The sequence below is a fragment of the Erinaceus europaeus genome, chromosome 12 (genome assembly GCF_950295315.1).
Source record: "Erinaceus europaeus chromosome 12, mEriEur2.1, whole genome shotgun sequence".
NCBI lineage: Eukaryota > Metazoa > Chordata > Mammalia > Eulipotyphla > Erinaceidae > Erinaceus > Erinaceus europaeus.
This window is the reverse complement of record NC_080173.1, coordinates 11,468,495-11,486,925: the sequence shown is the minus strand read 5'-3', so window position 1 is coordinate 11,486,925 and position 18,431 is coordinate 11,468,495. Positions and strand designations below refer to the sequence as shown.

At 50.7% G+C, this 18,431-nt stretch overlaps 1 protein-coding gene across 4 annotated transcripts in view; it reads right to left on the bottom strand.

Moving 5' to 3' along the window:
* TMEM104 (transmembrane protein 104) overlaps positions 1–18,431 on the bottom strand; it is a 69,554-nt gene that overhangs the window by 38,346 nt on the left and 12,777 nt on the right. For 3 of the 4 annotated variants that reach the window (XM_060202723.1, XM_007524637.3, XM_060202724.1), the window contains exons 7-8: positions 17,080–17,179; positions 15,613–15,721 (exon numbers count right to left, since the gene is read on the bottom strand). In XM_060202723.1, coding sequence (XP_060058706.1) covers positions 15,613–15,721; positions 17,080–17,179 — 209 coding nt within the window. The remainder of the gene's footprint in view (positions 1–15,612; positions 15,722–17,079; positions 17,180–18,431) is intronic. The other variant, XM_060202725.1, reaches the window with a different exon arrangement.

The following is an 18,431-nucleotide window of genomic DNA, read 5'->3' as shown; positions in this document are numbered from 1 at the left end:
CCACAAACACCTCCTTCTGCAAGAACCAAAAATGACCAGTGGTGCACGAGCCTTATGGACCTTTGAAGCTGTGGGCAACCAGCCAGCACCCGGTGGGTTTTGGGGGCCCTCCTGGGGCTGTGAGCAAGCACTGCCCTCCTTAGCCTTTGCTGTCTGATGTCTGTGTGACACTAGGGATGAGGTGCTGGGTGATCACTGCAGACGCGCTGGCACCTTCCCATCCTCATCCACACTTACTGCTCGCTTGCCTCCACGTGGAAGAGAGGGTGGGGGTGCTCTGCCTGGGCAGGAGGGGAGAGTCAGGTGCCCAGAGTGCTGGGCCCTGCAGAGAGAAGTGGCGCAGGCCAGGCTGGGCTGGTTCCACCTCCCCCTGCTGACATCCGACCTCGAAATAGTCCCGAACGGAGCTGGGTTCTTTGCTGGCCAGCACAGAGTAATCTTGGAGGCCAGGAAGGTGGGGGGAGAGAGCCGTCAAGCTGGTTGATTTAACAAGCTGCGTCGAAACAGAATAAACTACACTAAGGCCTCTTCCCCAATTTACACACACAGCTTGCCCTCCTTGGATGGCTAGAAAAAGATGCCTTGGGGCTGGCTGGTGGTGCACCTGGTTGAGTGCACATGTTACAATCTGCAAGGATCCTGGGTTCAAACCCCCGGTCTTCACCTACGGGTGGGGTGTGCACGCTTCACAAGTGGTGAAGCGGGGCTGCAGGTGTCTTTCTGTCTCTCCCTTTCTTCTTCTTCTTTTTCTCTTTCTTCTTTTTTTCCTTTTAACCAGAGCACTGTTCAGCTCTGGCTTATGGTGGTGCGGGGGATTGAACCTGGGACTTTGGAACCTCAGGCATGAGAGTCTGTTTGCATAACCATTATGCTCTCTACCCTCTGCCCCACGCCCTATCACCCCCTTCCTTCTCAATTTCTGGCTGTTTCTATCCAAAAATGTAATAAAGATAATAAAAATATAATAAAAAGATCAACTTATAAGAGAGAGAGAGAGAGAGAGAAAGATGCCTTCCAGGGATTGACCTGCCTCGGATCCTCAGAGGAAGGAGTAGGGTGAAGTGTGGGGCACTGTTGAACCTCGGCAACAAAGCAGCCGCTGGCAGAAGGGACCATGCTGGGACCCTTTTCTTTTGGGGACACAGAGTCTGAAGACACTCTGCTCAGAGCAGGAGCTGCGAGTCCTCACAGGCCTGAGACATCACCCCGGCACCCTACCTACTGGGGGCTGCCAGAGACCTGCAGCCCCTGCTGCCTCCACATGGAGCCTGGAAGCAGTTCCCCAGGGAGGCCCAGGAGACCCTGGGGGACAGACTTGGCCTCTGTCATAGCTTTCTAGCCAGGAGACTTTCTCAAAAGGGAGAGGACACTGTTAGCCACAGAACTGCTAAAAATAAAATAAAATAAAAATGCAGATTTCTGGACCTCACAGTGTTCTGCTATAATAGACCTGAATGGGACTCAAGGTCTCTATAAAAATTTTAAAAAGATGGGAGTTGGGCAGTAGTGCAGCGGGTTAAACGCAGGTGGTGCAAAGCGCAAGGATCAGTATAAGGATCGCGGTTCGAGCCCCCGGCTCCCCCACCTGCAGGGAAGTCGCTTCACAGTCGGTGAAGCAGGTCTACAGGTGTCTGTCTTTCTCTTCCCCTCTCTGTCTCCCCCGCCTCTCTCCATTTCTCTTTGTCCTACCCAATGATGATGACAACAATAATAACTACAACAATAAAACAAGGGCAACAAAAGGGAATAAATAAATAAGTATTTAAAAATTTTTTAAAAAAGATTTTATTGACTGGGGCCAGATGGTGGTGCACCCAGTTGAGTATACATGTTACAATTCACAAGGACCTGGGTTCAAGCCCCTGGTCTCCACCTCTGGGGGTGGGGAGGACGCTTCATGATCAGTGAAGTGGTGTTACAAGTTGCCTTTCTCCCTCTCTGTCCCCTACCTCTCTCAGTTTCTCTGTCTTTTTCTAATAAACGAACAGTAAAGAAATTGGGGGTTGGGTGGTGGCACGCTGGGTTAAACGCACATAGTACAAAGTGCAAGGACACGTGCAAGGATCCCAGTTCGAGTCCCCTGGCTCCCCACCTGCAGAGGGGTCGCTTCACAAATGTTGAAGCAGGTCTGCAGGTGTCTTTCTCTCCCCCAGTCCTCTCTCAATTTCTTTCTGTCCTATCTGATAAAAATGGGGAAAAAATGGTCTCCAGGACCAGTGGATTCATAGTGCAGGCACTGAGCCCCAGCAATAACCCTGGAGGCAAAAAAATAAAAAAAGAAATAAAAAAATTTACTTACTTATTAACATGAGAGAGAGAGAGAGAGAGGGAGAGAGAGAGAGAGAGAGAGACGGAGAAGCAGAGCATCACTCTGGCATATGCAGCACTGGGGACTGAACTTGGGACTGCAGTCTTACCAGTCTGCTGCTCTATCCACTGTGCCACATTCCAGGCTGCCAGGAATCTGTATTTTTTTTTTAAAGGCTTCATTCTTTTTTTGTTGAAGTTTTTAAATTATCTTTATTTATTGGGTAGAGACAACCAGAAATTGAGAGGGAAGGGAGCTATAGAGACATCTATAACACTGCGTCACCACTTGTGAAGACTTCCCCCTGCAAGTCGGGACTGGGGTTCAAACCTGGGTCCTTGTGTATTGTAACATGTGTGCTCAACCAGGTGTGCCACCACCCGGCCCAGGAATCTATTCTGAATAAGTGTCTGGAGGCATTCTCACGCCAGTGGTCCAGGGACCAAGCTCTGCCATGTGGTGGAGGCTTGGAGTCCTGACCTGGAGGTGGGGGAAATAGCCAGGCACTTTCCTAGAGGCTGTTTCCCTTCTCTTGGTTGGTACCGAGACGATGCTAGAACCTCTTGAATGTCGCATACTTGGGGGGGGTGTTTGAGTCCTGGGAGGCACCCCAAGACCCAGCCCAGCAGTCTCCTCCCTCCTCTTGTCAAAGCTTCCAGAGAAACATCTCAATCCCTGGCTGAAAAGCACTTCTCACGGTCAACCTAACAACAGTTGGCTGTGCCTTGCGCCCCTTCCTTCTGGATCCACAGCCAGGAGGCAGCACCCTCTGCGCCGCCTTCCTTGCACTTGAAGGCTTATTAAAATGTACCTCAGTCTACTTGGCTCATCCCGAGACATCCCGAGCTTATGCTAATTAATCAGGTGTCGGCATTAATATGCACCCTGACTGTTCAGCTCTGCCTGCTGCCCGTCACGCCCGGGCCCCACACCTCTCTCCCTGCTGACTTCTGGAAGCCCTTTCGGGTTCCTGGCTCCCACTTTCTCCTTTGGGATGGCCGCTCCGCTGTCTGGAGGACAGGATGTGCGCCCACACATACTTTCATCCCGAGTACTTTCTGGGAACGGCGCTGCTGGCTGGGACACCAGCTACATGGAGAAGTGGTTATGACTTTAGAATTGAGCGCTTTAGTTAATTAAACAGTTACTGCCAGGATCCCGGGACACTCTTCAGAAAGACGCCAGTTCTGCTTTTAATAGATACCCCATGAGGGAGAGGGAGAAGGAGAAGGAGAGGGAGAGGGAGAGGGAGAGGGAGAGGGAGAGGGAGAGAGAGAGACTCTAGCTGAGCAGGAAGCAGCACAGCCGCTCAAATTCAGCAGGTCATCAAAAGGGCCAGACAGGCTAGGCCAATAGCATGTGGCTGGGGTGATAGCCACACACAGAGGTCCCAGGTTCAATCCCCAGCACTGCCATATGCCAGTGCAGAGCAATGTTCTCTCAGTCTCTTTGACTCTCTGAAAATAAATCAATCTTGAGAAACAAACACATAAACCGTGCCAAAGATTCATCTGTGGAGTGAAAGCACTAGAGACACAGCAAGGCACAGACAGAATCAATTCAGCATGCCCCATATATGCTACAACTACTGGAGACAGCTGGACTCTTCGCCTGACAACTTTTTTCCCTTCACTTTTGAGGAGATGTGAAGGGCTGGGTGGTGGTGCACCTGATTGAGTGCACATGGTACAATGTGCGAGGACCCAGGTTTGAACCCCCAGTCTCTACCTGCAGGGGGACTTTGCAAGAGGTGAAGCAGGGCTGCACGTGTCTCTCTCTCTCCCTCCCTCCCTCTCTCTCTCTCTCTCTCTCTCTCTCTCTCTATATATATATATATATATATATATATATATCACCTCTTTCCTTCTTGATTTTCTGCCGGTCTCTATCTAATAAATAAAAATAATTAAAAAAAAAGAAGAAAAAAGGTGCAGGGGCTAGGTGGTGCACACATTACAGTGCATGAGAACCCGGGTTCAAGCCCCTGGTCCCCACCTGGAGAGGGAAAGCTTCCTGATGGTGAAGCAGGGCTGCGGGTATCTCTCTCTGTCTCTTCCCTTCTCAATTTCTATCCAATAGTAAATAAATAAAAATATATTTTTTTAAAAAAGTGTGCCTGTTGGTGGGGAGGTAGGGGTGGAAAAGGGTTGTAAAATCAACAATCAGGGCATTTCCTTCAAGCATAACACTCCAGCTGATGTTCACCGGGCTTATTTCGTGATGAACACAAATGCTGATTCACGACACGGTATAGTCAGTATAGTCAGAATGGAGGTGCCCTAAGTCAGCTACACCCCCCCAGAAACAAACAAGGATCCCGTTTGAGCCTCCAGCTCCCCACCTGCAGGGGGGTCGCTTCACAAGCGGTGAAGCAGGTCTGCAGGTGTCTGTCTTTCTCTCCCCCTCTCTGTCTCCCCCTCCTCTCTACATTTCTCTCTGTCCTATCCAACAACGACGATAACAAACAACAAAGCTATCTGCCCCAAACTAAGGGAGAGCTAAGGAGATTTTTGTTTTCTTTTTTATGGGGGGGGGGGGGATTAATAGTTTATCGTAAATATAGCTGTTGACACATGGGTAAAATTTCTCAATTTTCTGTAAAGCACTCTCACTACCGCTCCCCGCCCCATCCTCCACCATCATGCACCAGGACCAGAAAGCCTTCTCCTACCCCAGTCTAAAGAGATTTTGTAGGTAAAAGTAGTGATAATGATAAATAATAACATGCAACCCTCTGGGTAAAACAACATACAAAGTCATTTTCAATTATCTGCCCAGAAATAGGAAGAGTGGCAAAGAGGAGGGGGTGACTGGAAGAAGCACCAAGGTTCTCCTCCCTAACCGTGCTCATCACAAGCATGGAGAGGGCAGGGCTGAGGCAGGGCTGAGGCCTGGGAGCTGCCTGGGATCCGTGTGAAGGATAAAAATGATCCTGGAAAAAAAGGACAGTGCAGAAGGTCCCCAGCGGGGATGAACACTCCCCACGGAGACCTATTTGGAAGTTTCCCAGACAAACTGGCCTGTGCCTGAGCCCGAGTGTGTGCTGTGGGTGTACAGTGTAACAAGCTCCACGGAGCTTTCCCGTGTTGCCAGTGCGTGTGCGCTGCTCACGAAGTCCACACAGGTCTCAGCGCAGCCTGTTTCTCCGCAGCCAGGACTCTGGATGTCCGCACCTCTGCACATGGCACGTGGATCGCTCCTCCTTATACAAGTGAAGGGCTCCTGAATGTTCTATTTATAAGTACTCAGTTTTCACAGGATGACATTTTAAGCGCACTAGGAGAACTAAGTACTTAAAAGAAACATGCAGTGAGTCCTTCTGTAAAATAAGGAAGCATTTGGTAGCAAATAATCTCCCCCCGCCCCATTTTGTTTTATACATTTGAATGATCTTATGTTGGGTTCGAAAAGTGGAGTATGCTGGGGGAGAGGGGGGCTGGAAGGTGGTGCACACAAGACAATTTCTCCATCTCTGGAGTGCTGGGGGTAGGGAGAAAAGATGAGAAACCAGACAAGTCAAGCTCTCATTTTTCTCTGTTACTCAGGAGTAGACAGGCTGCGTTGGGTAAGTCTGCAAGGACCTACTTATGACATGCCAGGTGGGCTAGAAATCCAGTCTATTTTGATGGGGTTTACAGTTAACACTATTCATACACTTTCCCCATCAGGGAGCTACTCTCTTCCCTGATCCAGCTTTCTAGTCCTTTTTCCAACTATGACACCATCTCCCCAGACAATAACTTGGGTCCACATGCATGTTAGCTGTCAGGCTCAGGCAAAAACTAGTAAAATCATGGGCTCCTTCGAATATACCTAAAATAGACCTACCAGCTTTTCCCAAAATGGAGACCCCCAGTCTTCATCTGCAATATTCCTGCCTTTAAAAGTTTATGATCAGTCAACAATCTGCTCAGCTTTATATCTTAACTCTTTTTTTTTTTTATGAACAAAAATATTTTGTTTTTGAGAATTCAAGTACTAAACACTATTGTGGACATTTATACAGCTGAATGAACAAGTGAATGGATATTATTTTAGAAGGTGATGTATGTAGGAGAGAGGAGTTGGGCATGAGGGGGTTACAGCTAAATTGAGTCAATTTATTTATTTATTTTCTTTTTTTTTTTTTATAGCTACTATGCCTATATATAGCCCTGGCCTTCTCATGTCTTAATTTTTTTTCTTTTTTTTTTTTCTTTTTTTTTAAATTTTTTTATTTAAGAAAGGATTAATTAACAAAACCATAGGGTAGGAGGGGTACAACTCCACACAATTCCCACCGCCCAATCTCCATATCCCACCCCCTCCCCCGATAGCTTTCCCATTCTCTATCCCTCTGGGAGCATGGACCCAGGGTCATTGTCTTAACTCTTTTTCAACCACCAAGTTCCAGATGCTACCATGATGCCAACCTGACTTCTCTAGGCAGATGACCCCACTAATGTGTCCTGGAGCCCTGCCTCCCCAGATCCCTAGTCCACTAGGGAAAGAGAAAGACAGGCTGGGAGTATGGATCAACCTGCCAGTGCCCATGTTCAGCGGGGAAGCCAGACCTCCCACCTTCTGCACCCCATAGTGATCCTGGGTCCATACTCCCAGAGGGATAAAGAATAGGGAAGCTATCAAGGGAGTTCTGGTGGTGGAAACTGTGTGGAATTGTGCCCCTCTTATCCTATGGTCTTGTCAATATTTCCATTTTATAAATAAATAAAAATAATATTGATAAAAAGACCTATCAAGAAGGGAAAAAAAAAAAAACACAGCCTGTTCTAACAGGGATAGAAACACCTAAATCATGAGAAGTGTGTGTGTGTGTGTGTGTGTGTGGCAGCACACTTGGTTGAGCACACACGTTACCATGCTCAAGGACCCGGGTTCAAGCCCCTGAAACTCCTCAACAGGGGAGAAGTTTCAGAAACAGTGAAGCAGTGCTGCAAGTGAATCTCTTTCCTTCTCCCTTCTCTCTCAATTTCTCTCTGTCCTATTGAGCATAAGAAGACTAAGATAAAATACAAATAAAGCAAGAAATTAAAAAGAAACCTTGTCTTCATAAAGAAAAAAATCCTGAGAAGTGGGGCTTCTCAGGAGTTACAGCCAAGCTTCCCTCATACAGCAGTCTGGAGTCAAGACTGAAGGACTCTGGCTAACACCAACAAGCTGCTTCCTGGGCCTGGGGAGCTGTCCAGGTGACACCCCTGCCACAGTCTTATGACCAGGTGCCCAGAGCCTGACATTTTTACTGGGAGTGTGGAGGGGAGGCCCTAAGGATTCAGCATCGTCCTCCAAGCTGGTGTGTCAGGTACTGGTCACAGAGAGGCAGGATGCGGGGCGTGATGGATGGCAGACTTAACACCAGGCGACAGAACCCATGTCCCTGAGAGCTGCATTAAAAATAAAAATACTCCTTTCAACTGAGCTAGAGAAGGAAGCTTGGGCCAAACACCAAAGGGGGCTGGGGTTGAAGCTGGCGTGGGGGGGTGGGTGCTGGGAGCTGAGGGCAGAGACTACAGTGGCCAGGGGAGGACTGGGCTGGGGCAACGCTGGATGACACCTGGACAGACACGGGGAGGGACTGAAGGTCATGTCTAGACACCAGCTGCTGTGGGGGGGGGGGGAGAATCACAGGGACCAGTGACAGGAGTGTGTGAGACAAGCCACAGTGCAGTGAATGACAGAGTAATTTGAATTTCGTTTAGGATGGCCAAGGGGACAGGAGCACACTGAAAACAAGGAGCCATTCCCAGCAGAGAGATAGATGGCTCAGTAGAAGAAAAAAAAAAAAAAAGAAAGAAAAAGAAAAAGAAAACAAAGGAGGAAAAATACAGACCTGTCCCTGGATTATTGATTTCCTGGAAAAAGAAAAAGACAAGCTAATCCTTTAACGTCAGTCATTTCAGCTGGGGTGCGGGGCATTGTTTGAAGTGAGACTTTACTCAGCATCAGAGATCCAGCTCCTGATTGGGGAGCTGGCACATGTGTTTTTTTTGAAGGAGCAAGAAAGAACGTCACACTTCCTGCAGCCTTAGGATCCGGGGATCAAAGTAACAGGTCAGCATGCAGGGGGAGGCTGCACCCAGGACCAGGAGACCCCCAGAGGCTCTGCAGATGCTTGGAGATCTGGAAGCCTGCCCCAGGTTGCTCTCCCAACGCCGGCTGGTCAGGGTCATGGGTCAAGAGAGCTGCTCTACTCACTGACCTGCTGCTAATGCCACTGGCATCTTCCCATGGGCAAGTAGGAAGATGGGGAGAGAGAGTGGAACAAGTGGGCCCAAGCAATGGCACACCTGGTTGAGCAGACACACTACTGTGTTCAAGAACCTGGGTCCAAAGCCCTGGTCTCCACCTGCAGGGGGGTTGGGGTGGAGGTTTCACGAGTAGTGAAGCAGGGGTGCAGGTGTCTTTCCTTCTCGCTCCCTCTGTATCTTCCCCTTCCCTTTCAATTTTTGCCTATCTTTTAACAAAGAAAGAATGAAAGATAAATAGAAAGAAAGAAAGAAAAGAGTATAAACATGGCCACAGGAAGGGTGGATTTGTTGTGCGGGCACCAGGTCCCAACAATAACTCTGGCAGCAAAAAAAAAAAATAATAATAAATAATAATAATAAATAACAACAACGAGATCTCTGGAGCTTCCAGGGCCAAATAAGGAGGTGCCAACAAGAAGCATATTGAGAAGGAAAGGAGGAAGGTGGGCTTCTCTGCTAGTGCTGGGGGCTCCCGTAGCCACCATTCTGGGGAAGAGGCGCTTTGATGCTTCAGACCCTGGCACTACACCCTCTTGCCCAGGCAGCCAGAAAGCTCTGGCCACTTGATGCACCGGCGTCAGACAGGGGAGAGGATATTGCTGCACGAAGGGAAAACAGATTGATTCCTGCTTACTGAGCCTGGGGTCCCGCTCTCTACAGACTGAGCCAACCACCAGGGTCCCCATAAAGGACCTGCCATTTCCTGTCCAGGAGGACCCCCCCCCCCCACACACACACACACACACACATCTCTAGCTGTGCTCCATTCCACCTCAGGCTCCCAACACCACGCAGGGCCAGGGCGGCGTGCACGTTGGATCCTACTGCAGTTGTGTTCCGGGACACACGGCAGTGTCCCTGAGTGTCCCCAAGTCTCATGACCGGTTGCCACCGCTGCTAAAACTTGTTGCTTGGCGCCAGCTTTCCCTCCTCACTGGTCCTCAAGGCCTCCAGGCCACCTCTTGCCCCAGAATCAGTAAGAATAAATATTCAAGTGATGGCAGCAGTGACCCACTTATTAGCAGATGTCACAGCCCCAGGGCTCGGTGGCTGATGCTGAAAGAACAGAGAGATGTTGGCAGGGGAAGGGACATGTCCTTGGGAAGATGCATGCACTTTCAACATGACTTAAGTGAACAGAGGTCTGCTTCACTGTCGAGGAGCGAGGGGGGGCTGGAGAGACAGCAAATCAATCAAGCTGACAGGGCAGGAAGTGCAGGCGAGGATAAGTGAGCAAACACCATCCTTGGACAGAGTCGCCCAACCTGAAGCGTTCAGCTCTAAGACAGAAAAGGCAATGGCCTGCCCCCTCCCCCTGGTGCCTGCTAGGCGGGGCTGCACTGCAAGCTGAGCAAAGGTGTGCCACCAGGGCAAGAGGCTGGTGGGCTTGCCAGCCTGATAAGCCAGGTTCTCATCTCTGCTTCTGCTCAGTGGCCCTGAGGAAGGGAAGTCTCCAAGTCTCAGTTTTCTCTGCTGAAAAATGGGATGCGGCCATGTTGGTTCTGTTTCTTGTAGCTGGGAGAATTGACTCGGAAATGTGGAAGCAACTGGTTGCATGCTATGCCCATGCAAGATAACGTCAGTGTGGGCCAGAGAGATAGCTCAGTAGGCACGGTGCATGCCTTGTCAGGGCACGGTCCTGGCTCAAGTCCCAGCACCACATGGCAGGCACTATGGCACCAGAGGAATTCTCCTGCTATGGTGTCTCTTCCTCTCACTGTCTACTTCTCCTGCATGTACGAGGCCCCAGCTTCACAAAAAGAAAAGAAAAAAGATCAAGCCTCCTGTCTCCACCTGTGGGGGGGGGAGCTTCACGAGCTGCAAAGCAGGTCTGCAAGTGTCTCCCTGTGTCTCTCTCTCTATCTCCCCCTCCTTTCTCAGTTCCTCTCTGTCCTATCAAATAAAAAAGTAAAATAAAATAAAATAAAAAAAGGAAAAAGAAAAGAAAAAAGATGACATCAGCAGGAAGGACCAGTCCAGGCTTGGCACAGCACTGTTGGGGGAATGTGCTCCCCTCACAATAAAGATGTTTCTTAGGGCCAGCCAGGGGCATACCAGTAGAGCACACATGTCACAGTGTGCAAGGACCTGGGTTCAAGCCCCGGGACCCCACTTACAAAGTAGGAAGCTTCAGAAGTAGTGAATCAGGGCTGCAAGTGCCCCTCTCTATCTCCCCCTTCCCTCTCAATCTCTGTCTATCCAGAAAACGAAAGTTAAAACAGAGGGCTCCCTTTGCACGGCACTGCTTTAGGAAGGAAAAGGGCTGTACACTGTTTGAGCAGGTGGAGGCAAGCGTTGTATATGACTGAGTCAGAAAGCATGGCTTCCATTATGGTAGAGAGCATAATGGTTATGCAAACAGACTCTCATGCCTGAGGCTCCAAAGTCCCAGGTTCAATGCCTTGCACCACCATAAGCCAGAGCTAAACAGTGCTCTGGTTAAAAATAAATAAACAAACAGAAAGAAAGCACAGCTTCCTGAGGGAAAGAAGCCCAACGGGGCTCTCAGTGAAGGCCCACAAGCAACCTGCCATGGTTTCCACGAACTCTCCGAGTTGCACAGTGATCTACTCCTCTAGGAAGAGAAGCCAGCAGACAGACACACCCTGCAGCCCCCGGCTTCTTCCTCCAGTGAGAGACTGGGGCCTGTGGGGAGCAGCCCCTCTGCCTAGCACTTACACTGCCTCTCTCTCCCCCAGGGTCATCTCCAGCCTGGAGGAGGATGGCACAGCTCCTATGTTCAAGGCGGAAAGGCAGGTTGGGGTGACCTTGTCCCTGCCCAAGGCAGCCTGGTAGCACTAGTTTGCGGCCGAGTCTCCAGCCAGGATGAGCTCCATTCTGCCATCTGCGCTCCAGGCTCGGCTTGGCCGGTGCCCGCTGGGCTGCCAGTGCCCTGGTGGTATCTGCCCACCTGTAAGTGGAGGCCATGTGGGTGAGGGGAGGTGAGGAGCCTTCAGCACTCGGGGAGTCCCACGACCCTTTGGGCTTCCCTTGGACACTGTAGAAGCCATGGCAGTCAGAGAGCGCAGGCCCAGGGCAGAGGGGTGTAGGGGACAGGCCGGGGAGTGCCAGGGGCTGAGGGAGTGAGAGGACAGTGCTGGGCAGTGCCACTGGCTTCAGCGCACTTTGGACAGTACTGGACAGCACTGATTGGCCTCCGATCACGTGCCCTCCCCAACGGCCTCGGCTCCTCTGCACTGCACAGGAGAGGAGGAAGTGCTAAGTTCTGACTTTTTTCCTTACCAAAGCCAGAGCAGCCCTGCAGAAAGAACCCCAAGACATACCCCGCCTGGAGGCAAGGTTGCTGCTTTGAAAGAGTGGGGGCATCCAGCCTTTCCTGACTGACTCTACAAAGGGGCAGGGGAGGGGGGGTGTTCTGGGGCCCCTGAGACTGCTGATATGAGACCCAGATGTTAATTTTTCTCGATCCCTGTGATGGGATGCGGGTCCTCCCAGGCTCTGCCTGGACAGCACAGGTGACTGCCTGGCCCCTTGCTCTGGGGCCACTCCAAGGAAGGAGGGGAAGAAAGTGACCCCTGTCAGCTGAACTACAATGCCAGGGGCAAACAGAGGTCTCAGTGTGTGTGTGTGTGTGTGTGTGTGGGGGGGGGGGAGTTTCTATTTTTCTGAGGTCAAGGGCCGGGAGCTGCTAGTGCAGAAAGTACCTTCTGCTGAGGAATCGTTAACAGCCAAATATATATTCTCATTCTCAGGGTGTAGCCCAGCAGCACTCCCGGGGAGACACTGAAGAGATCATTTCCAGAGGACTTGGTGAAAATTTAGCCACAAAATTAGAGCCTGTACCTTTCTCTGCCCCACCCACCAACCCCTAGAACACACTGTCCCAGAACAGCAATGAAGACATGGCTATTATGAGTTGTTCCCCCCACCGTTTTTTCTTTTTAAAGTTATGCTCTTTTTAAATATTTTCTTCATTTTCATTATTTATTGATAATAATAATAATGGGTAGAGACAGAGAGAAATGGAGAGGAAAGTGAAGATTGAGGAGAGAGACAGAGGCCAGGCGGTGGCACATCTGGTTAAGCGTGCACACATGACAGCGCTCAAGGACCCCGATTCAAGGCCCTGGTCCTCACCTCCAGGGGGAATCTTCACAAATGGTGAAGCAGGGCTCCAGGTGTCTCTCTGTTTTTTTTCACCTCTCTATCTCCTCACCTTCTCTCCATTTCTCTGTCTCTATCCAATCATAAACAAATAAAAAGATTTTTAAAATATTTAAAATAAAAGAGAGAGAAGGAGACAGATAGAGAGACCCTTGCATTCCTGCTTCACCACTTATGAAGCATCGCCCCTGCAGGTGGGGACCAGGGGCTTGAACTGGGGTCCTTGCATATGGTAACATGTGCACTCAACTGGTTGCCCTTGCTTCATAATCCCCTTTTATTTACTTATTTAAAAATTATATTTATATTTATTATTGGATAGAGACAGAGAGAAATTGAGAGGGGAGGAGGAGGGAGAAAGGGAGAGAGAGGGACTAGGCCGTAGTGTACCTGGTTAAGTGCATACAGTACAAAGCACAAGGACCGGCACAAGGATCCCAGTTCGAGCCCCGGCTGCCCACTTGCAAGGTGGTCATTTCACAAGTGGTGAAGCAGGTCTGCAGGTGTCTATCTTTCTCTCTCCCTCTCTGTCTTACCCTCCATTCTCAAGTTCTCTTTGTCCTATTCAACAACAACAATAACAACAACAACAATAATAATAGTAACAACGACGATAATAAGGACAACAAAAAAAGGAAAAAATGGCCTCCAGGAGCAGTGAATTAACTCTGTAGGAAAAACAAGAGAGAGAGGGAGAGAGAGGGAGAGAGAAACACCTGCAGCCCTGCTTCACCATTTGTGAAGCTTTCCCTATATAGGTGGGGCCCAGGGGCTTGAACCCAGGCCCTTTCACACTGTAGTGTGTGTGCTTAACTAGGTGTGCCACCGCCTGGCCCCCACAAGGCCCTTTTAAACCTATGGGTTGGAGAGAGACACCATTTCCCTGAGACAGAGAGGACAGGCAGGGGTAGGAAGGGTGAACTAGCCTGCCTCTAGGCTTTATGCCCTGCTCCTGCCTGACCCAGCATCTTTGTAAAAACACCTAGGATTCGATGAGGTAGCTGCTGTCACCATCTGCCGTGAAGAGCTCAGGGAGGCGAAAGGGACTCCACATTTCTGTCAAGTCCATTCCAGCTCACCCAGACAGGGAGCCCACAGAGGAACAGGGGTGCCTGTGTCTGAGGGTCTGGAGGCACTGTTCTGTGGCTGCCGTGGACCTAGGGGCCACAGGCAGTCACAAAGTGACTTGATACAACACTAAAGTTCACCTTCTGCAAATTTCTCTAAGCACATCTGATGCAAACACCTTCTGAGCAACCCTGAACCCACAGTGGGTGTGTGTGTGTGTGTGTGTGTGTAGAAGTGGGGGGGGGGGCAGCAGCTGGTGTCAATAACCCAGAGAGAACGGACTGGTTTTGAGCACACACGCACACTAGTTTCTGAGGCCGGATGGCAATTAGCCCTATGAGTTATAAGTGCAATATCTGGGAGATGAAGGCAGTAATTAATGCCCGTCTGCTTTCCTGAAGGCTTCCTTCTGTTTGGTCAGAGAGTTATTAAGCTTCAGGGAGGGAGGCTTCCATCATCTGGAAGGTTTTCAGGAATAAGGGAAGGAACAATTTAATAAGGCAATAATAACGCTTCTAAATAATTCACCAGGCAAATGGCAGGGGCCAATGTTCCCAGTGCTCAGGTCTGCGTGGCTGGTGGCTGGGGAAGGTGCCAGGGACATCCTGCGTGGACTCAGGCAGACTCCCTGAGACCCACCCGCGGGCTCTGCTGCTGCGCCCTTCCTGGGACGTGCTCCTGTGTCTGCACCAACCCAAAGGAGCCCGTCTGCATCTCGTCCCCCTCATCAGTCTGTGCCACCAGAGACCTAGGTGGGTTCATACACTTACTGGAACCTCGGCAGATTTTATTAGTTACCGTGTGTTGAAACACACAGAGGCTACCAGGCCTGATCAGCCCTGCCCAGGTACTCTGCCTACCCTCCAAAGCTGGGGCCAGGGGAAAGTGCTCCAGGAAGTTAATCTACAGAAACCCCAGTAGACCAGCACAGCCAGGTGGGAGCACCCAAGCTACAGTCCTTCCAGAAGATGAATTGTTGGCCACGGCACACAGTATGGCTCAGAGAGGGGAACCAGCTTCTCCTGTGGCTTGGGTCACAGGCCTCTCCTGGGGGGGGGTCCCAGAAGGTGGGACTCGGAAGACACAGGGGCCCTTGGGGTTAACACACTCAGAGCCAAATGGCACGGCTGGCAGGGCCCGCAGAAACCTCTGCCAGCACAGGGATAATTAAGTCAAGAGGCCAACTCCCCGAAAGGCTTGGCTCACTCCTGCCCCAGCTTCCCCCATCCAGATCAGCTCAGTGGCCACGTGTCAAGCAGTGTGTCACCTAGCACACCTAAATCTGTGTCAGGGCTGAGCAGGACCAAGAGGCAGAGAATATTAATAGACGCTGCAAAGGGGAAAGGGAAACATTTCTGAGGCCTGTCCGCAGAGCAGGCAGAGACAAATAACCGCCTACTGGATCTGATTACCCAGGACCCGTCTGGCACGCTCTTTGCTCCAGTCGCTCCCCTGGCCCGTGGCACAAAGCAATCAAGGAGGAGCCTGGAGACTCATCGCCCCCTGCACACAGGGGTGTGGGAAGGAGGGAAGTAGACAGGAGAGGGATGGGCTAGACAGGAAACTTGGCCTCAGCACAGCTGCTCCTAGACTGGCCAGGGGAAGTTTCCAGAAAAGAAGTTTAGGCGCTTCAAGAGAGCTCTTCCTAGAGTGGCCCTGCAGCCCTGAGTTAAGTTCACAAAAGCTCAGGACCCTGAAGCTGACAGTGGCCCTCCTGTCCACTTCAGACCATGTATGGTGGAAGCCTGCTTGTGCAGGTGCTCTGGAGAGTCTGTGAGACTTGGCCGAGGCCCCAGAGAAGAGCTGGAGCTCTGCTCTCCGAGGAAGGACTCTCATGGGAGAGTAAGGGAGAGGGAGGCCACTTACCAAGTAGATTCGGTAGGCGTCCACTCGGCGCAGGGGCCCCCAGCATGGGTCCGTGTCGTTGTGCTTGGTGTGAGCCTCCACACCACAGGAGTCGTTGCCAACAGCGCTGCTGACAGAGACAACAGTGGCTCAGCCTGGCCTCCCTGCTTAGCAGGAGGCAGATGGGACGCAGCCTTCTTAACCATCACCACTCCCTGACAGCTACTTCAGACCCAATCTTCTGGCTTCACTCTTCTTTTTCCTTTCCTCTCTCCTTCCCTCCCTTCCTTCCCTTTTCCTTTTTCTTTCTTGTTGTTTGTTTTTCTTTCATAGTTGTTGCTGGGGCTTGGTGCCTGCCCTAAGAATCCACGACTCAGGGCTGGTGGGGCAGTGCTCCAGGCCTGAGCCCCCTCATTAAGTAAACTACCAGAATGCCTGGGCCCCACTGTAGGGAGGAAGCTTTGACGCTGTGACTTCTTTCTTTCTCTCTTTTTTTCTTTCTTAAAATTTATTTATTCCCTTTTGTTGTCCTTGTTTTACTGTTGTAGTTATTATTATTGTTGTTATTGATGTTCTCGTTGGATAGGACAGACAGAAATGGAGAAAGGAGGGGAAGACAGAGGGGGGAAAGAAAGACAGACACCTGCAGACCTGCTTCACTGCCTGTGAAGCGACTCTTCTGTAGGTGGGGAGTTGGGGGCTCGAACTGGGATCCTTACGCCTGTCTTTGTGCTTTGCGCCAGGTGCTGTGATTTCTATCTATTCCTCCCTCCTCCCCTCTCTCCATCTATACTTGGAAAAGTTGTTTTGGAATAGTGGAGTTATAGTTACATGATGGTAAACAAACAAAAGTATCCAGGACTCCTGACAGCCATTCCCCTCTCCTTTTTTTTTTTCTTTTCTTTTCCTTTCTTTTCTTCTTTTACTTGACAGAATAGAAATAAATTGAGAGGAAAGGGGGAGACAGGATGAGAGAGAGAGAGAGACAGGGTGGGGGGGTAGATAGCATATGTAAAGAGACTCTCATGCCTGAGGCTCCACAGTCCAGGTTCAATCCCTTGCACTACCATAAACCAGAGCTGACCAGCACTCTGGTAAAAACAAAACAAAAAGAGAGAGAGAGAAAGAAAGGGAGAAAGACTTGGAGACCGTCACCATTCATGAAGTCTCCTTTTGCAGGTGGAGACAGGGGGCTTGAACCTGGATCCTTGTGTGTGGTAATGTATGCACTCTACCAAGTGTGCCACTGTCCTACCCTGTCCCACCCTCTGACTTTCCATGAAGCATGCTTTTCCTGTCACTTTTTCCCCATGGCCAGGGAGCTGACGGTGGGAACCTCAGTCACCTTCCCAATGGGACAGGAAGGGGCCAGCCTCCAAGGATGGATGCAGAAATGCTGCAATGGGTCTTAGGTGCTTGGAGCTGTGTTTCTACCCTGAAAACTGCCTGCATGTCCACAGCTAGCACAGGGGACAAGGGGACACTCACCAGGTCACCTGCATTAGGGAGGAAGGCACTGCGGCAGCGTAGATGGCCAGGTCCTCATACAGGTAGATGATGATGCAGAAATAGAACAGGTTGACCCCCACTGGAAGGAATAAAGTCATGGGTCGGGGGCGGGGGCAGGGAGAGACTGTTTTCTTTTTTGATGATTCAATCTCTAGTCCATCCACAGTGTCTGAGTCGCCCAGGGGCTCACTTGCCCCAAGAAGAGCAGAGTCGGGGCAAAATGAGCCCCTATTTTCCTGTCCTGGCCAGCTGAGTGGCAGAGCCAGAGGGAGGTACAGCTACTCGTGACTTTCAACTGATAGTGGGAAGCAGGGCTCGGGGGACCAGAGAGGTTCTGGGTCCAGATGGGCCAGGGCAAGCCTGGGGCACGGGCTGACGAGGGGCCAGTGGTATCATTGAACTTGGGACAGGCAAGAGGCCCCTGGTCGGGAGGCGAACTCCAGAGGTCACCCAGGACAAGGCTCCCTTTATGGACAGACTTGGGGTCCTGAGACAGAAGACTGCTACTGCAGAACTGAAAAGCAAAAGGAGAAAATGGCAAGTGCCTCCCAGCTTCTGAAATGGAAATCAAGTAAGAGGCCCTCAGTTTCCACAGACCAGCCTGCAGGTGCCTCCTTTCTGAATCTGACCATCACCAATCACAGGCTGCTCATCCAATGGGAAGAGTCGTCTCCCATCGGGTGCTTACCAACAGGAAGAGGCCTGTGCCTGGGCCGAGAGGGAGAGACCAGTGCCCGGCACAGGGTTGCTTTCCTTCTCACATGAACCATTTGTGAGTGAAGATGCTGCCTTTCCAAAGAGCATGTGGCACAGTGCGCAGAGCACTGGACTTTCAAGCATGAGGTTCTGAGTTCAATCCCTGGCATCACATGTATTAAGGTGATGCCCTGGTTTTCCCTCTCATATAAATAAGTATTTTAATAAAGGAAGAAAGTGTGTGTGTAGAAGTCCCTTCTGCAGAGGCCAGCCAGGCTCCCCTGAAGGTTCCGGAGGGAGCTAGGTGTTAGAGAGGGCAGGCTTTGGTCCTAAGTCCATCCGTCACACTTCCCTGACCGTCTCCAGTCCTGTCCGCTGAGAAGAAGTCCACTTGTCCTACCCCACATGATTCCAGGAGATAAAGACCAGGTGTAAAAGCCCCGAGAAAAGCCTTTGGCCATAACCACCTCAGGGTTACAGCCTCAAGACAATCAGTCTCAACTGCCAGCCCAGACAGACTGCTTGGGTTTTTGATGCCACTGGTCTCAAGCTGCTGGCTTCTTGGAGAACAGAAAGAAAAATGAAGTGACAGCTTCTTTCTAATCCTAGAGACTCAGAAGAGCCTCCAGAGTCCC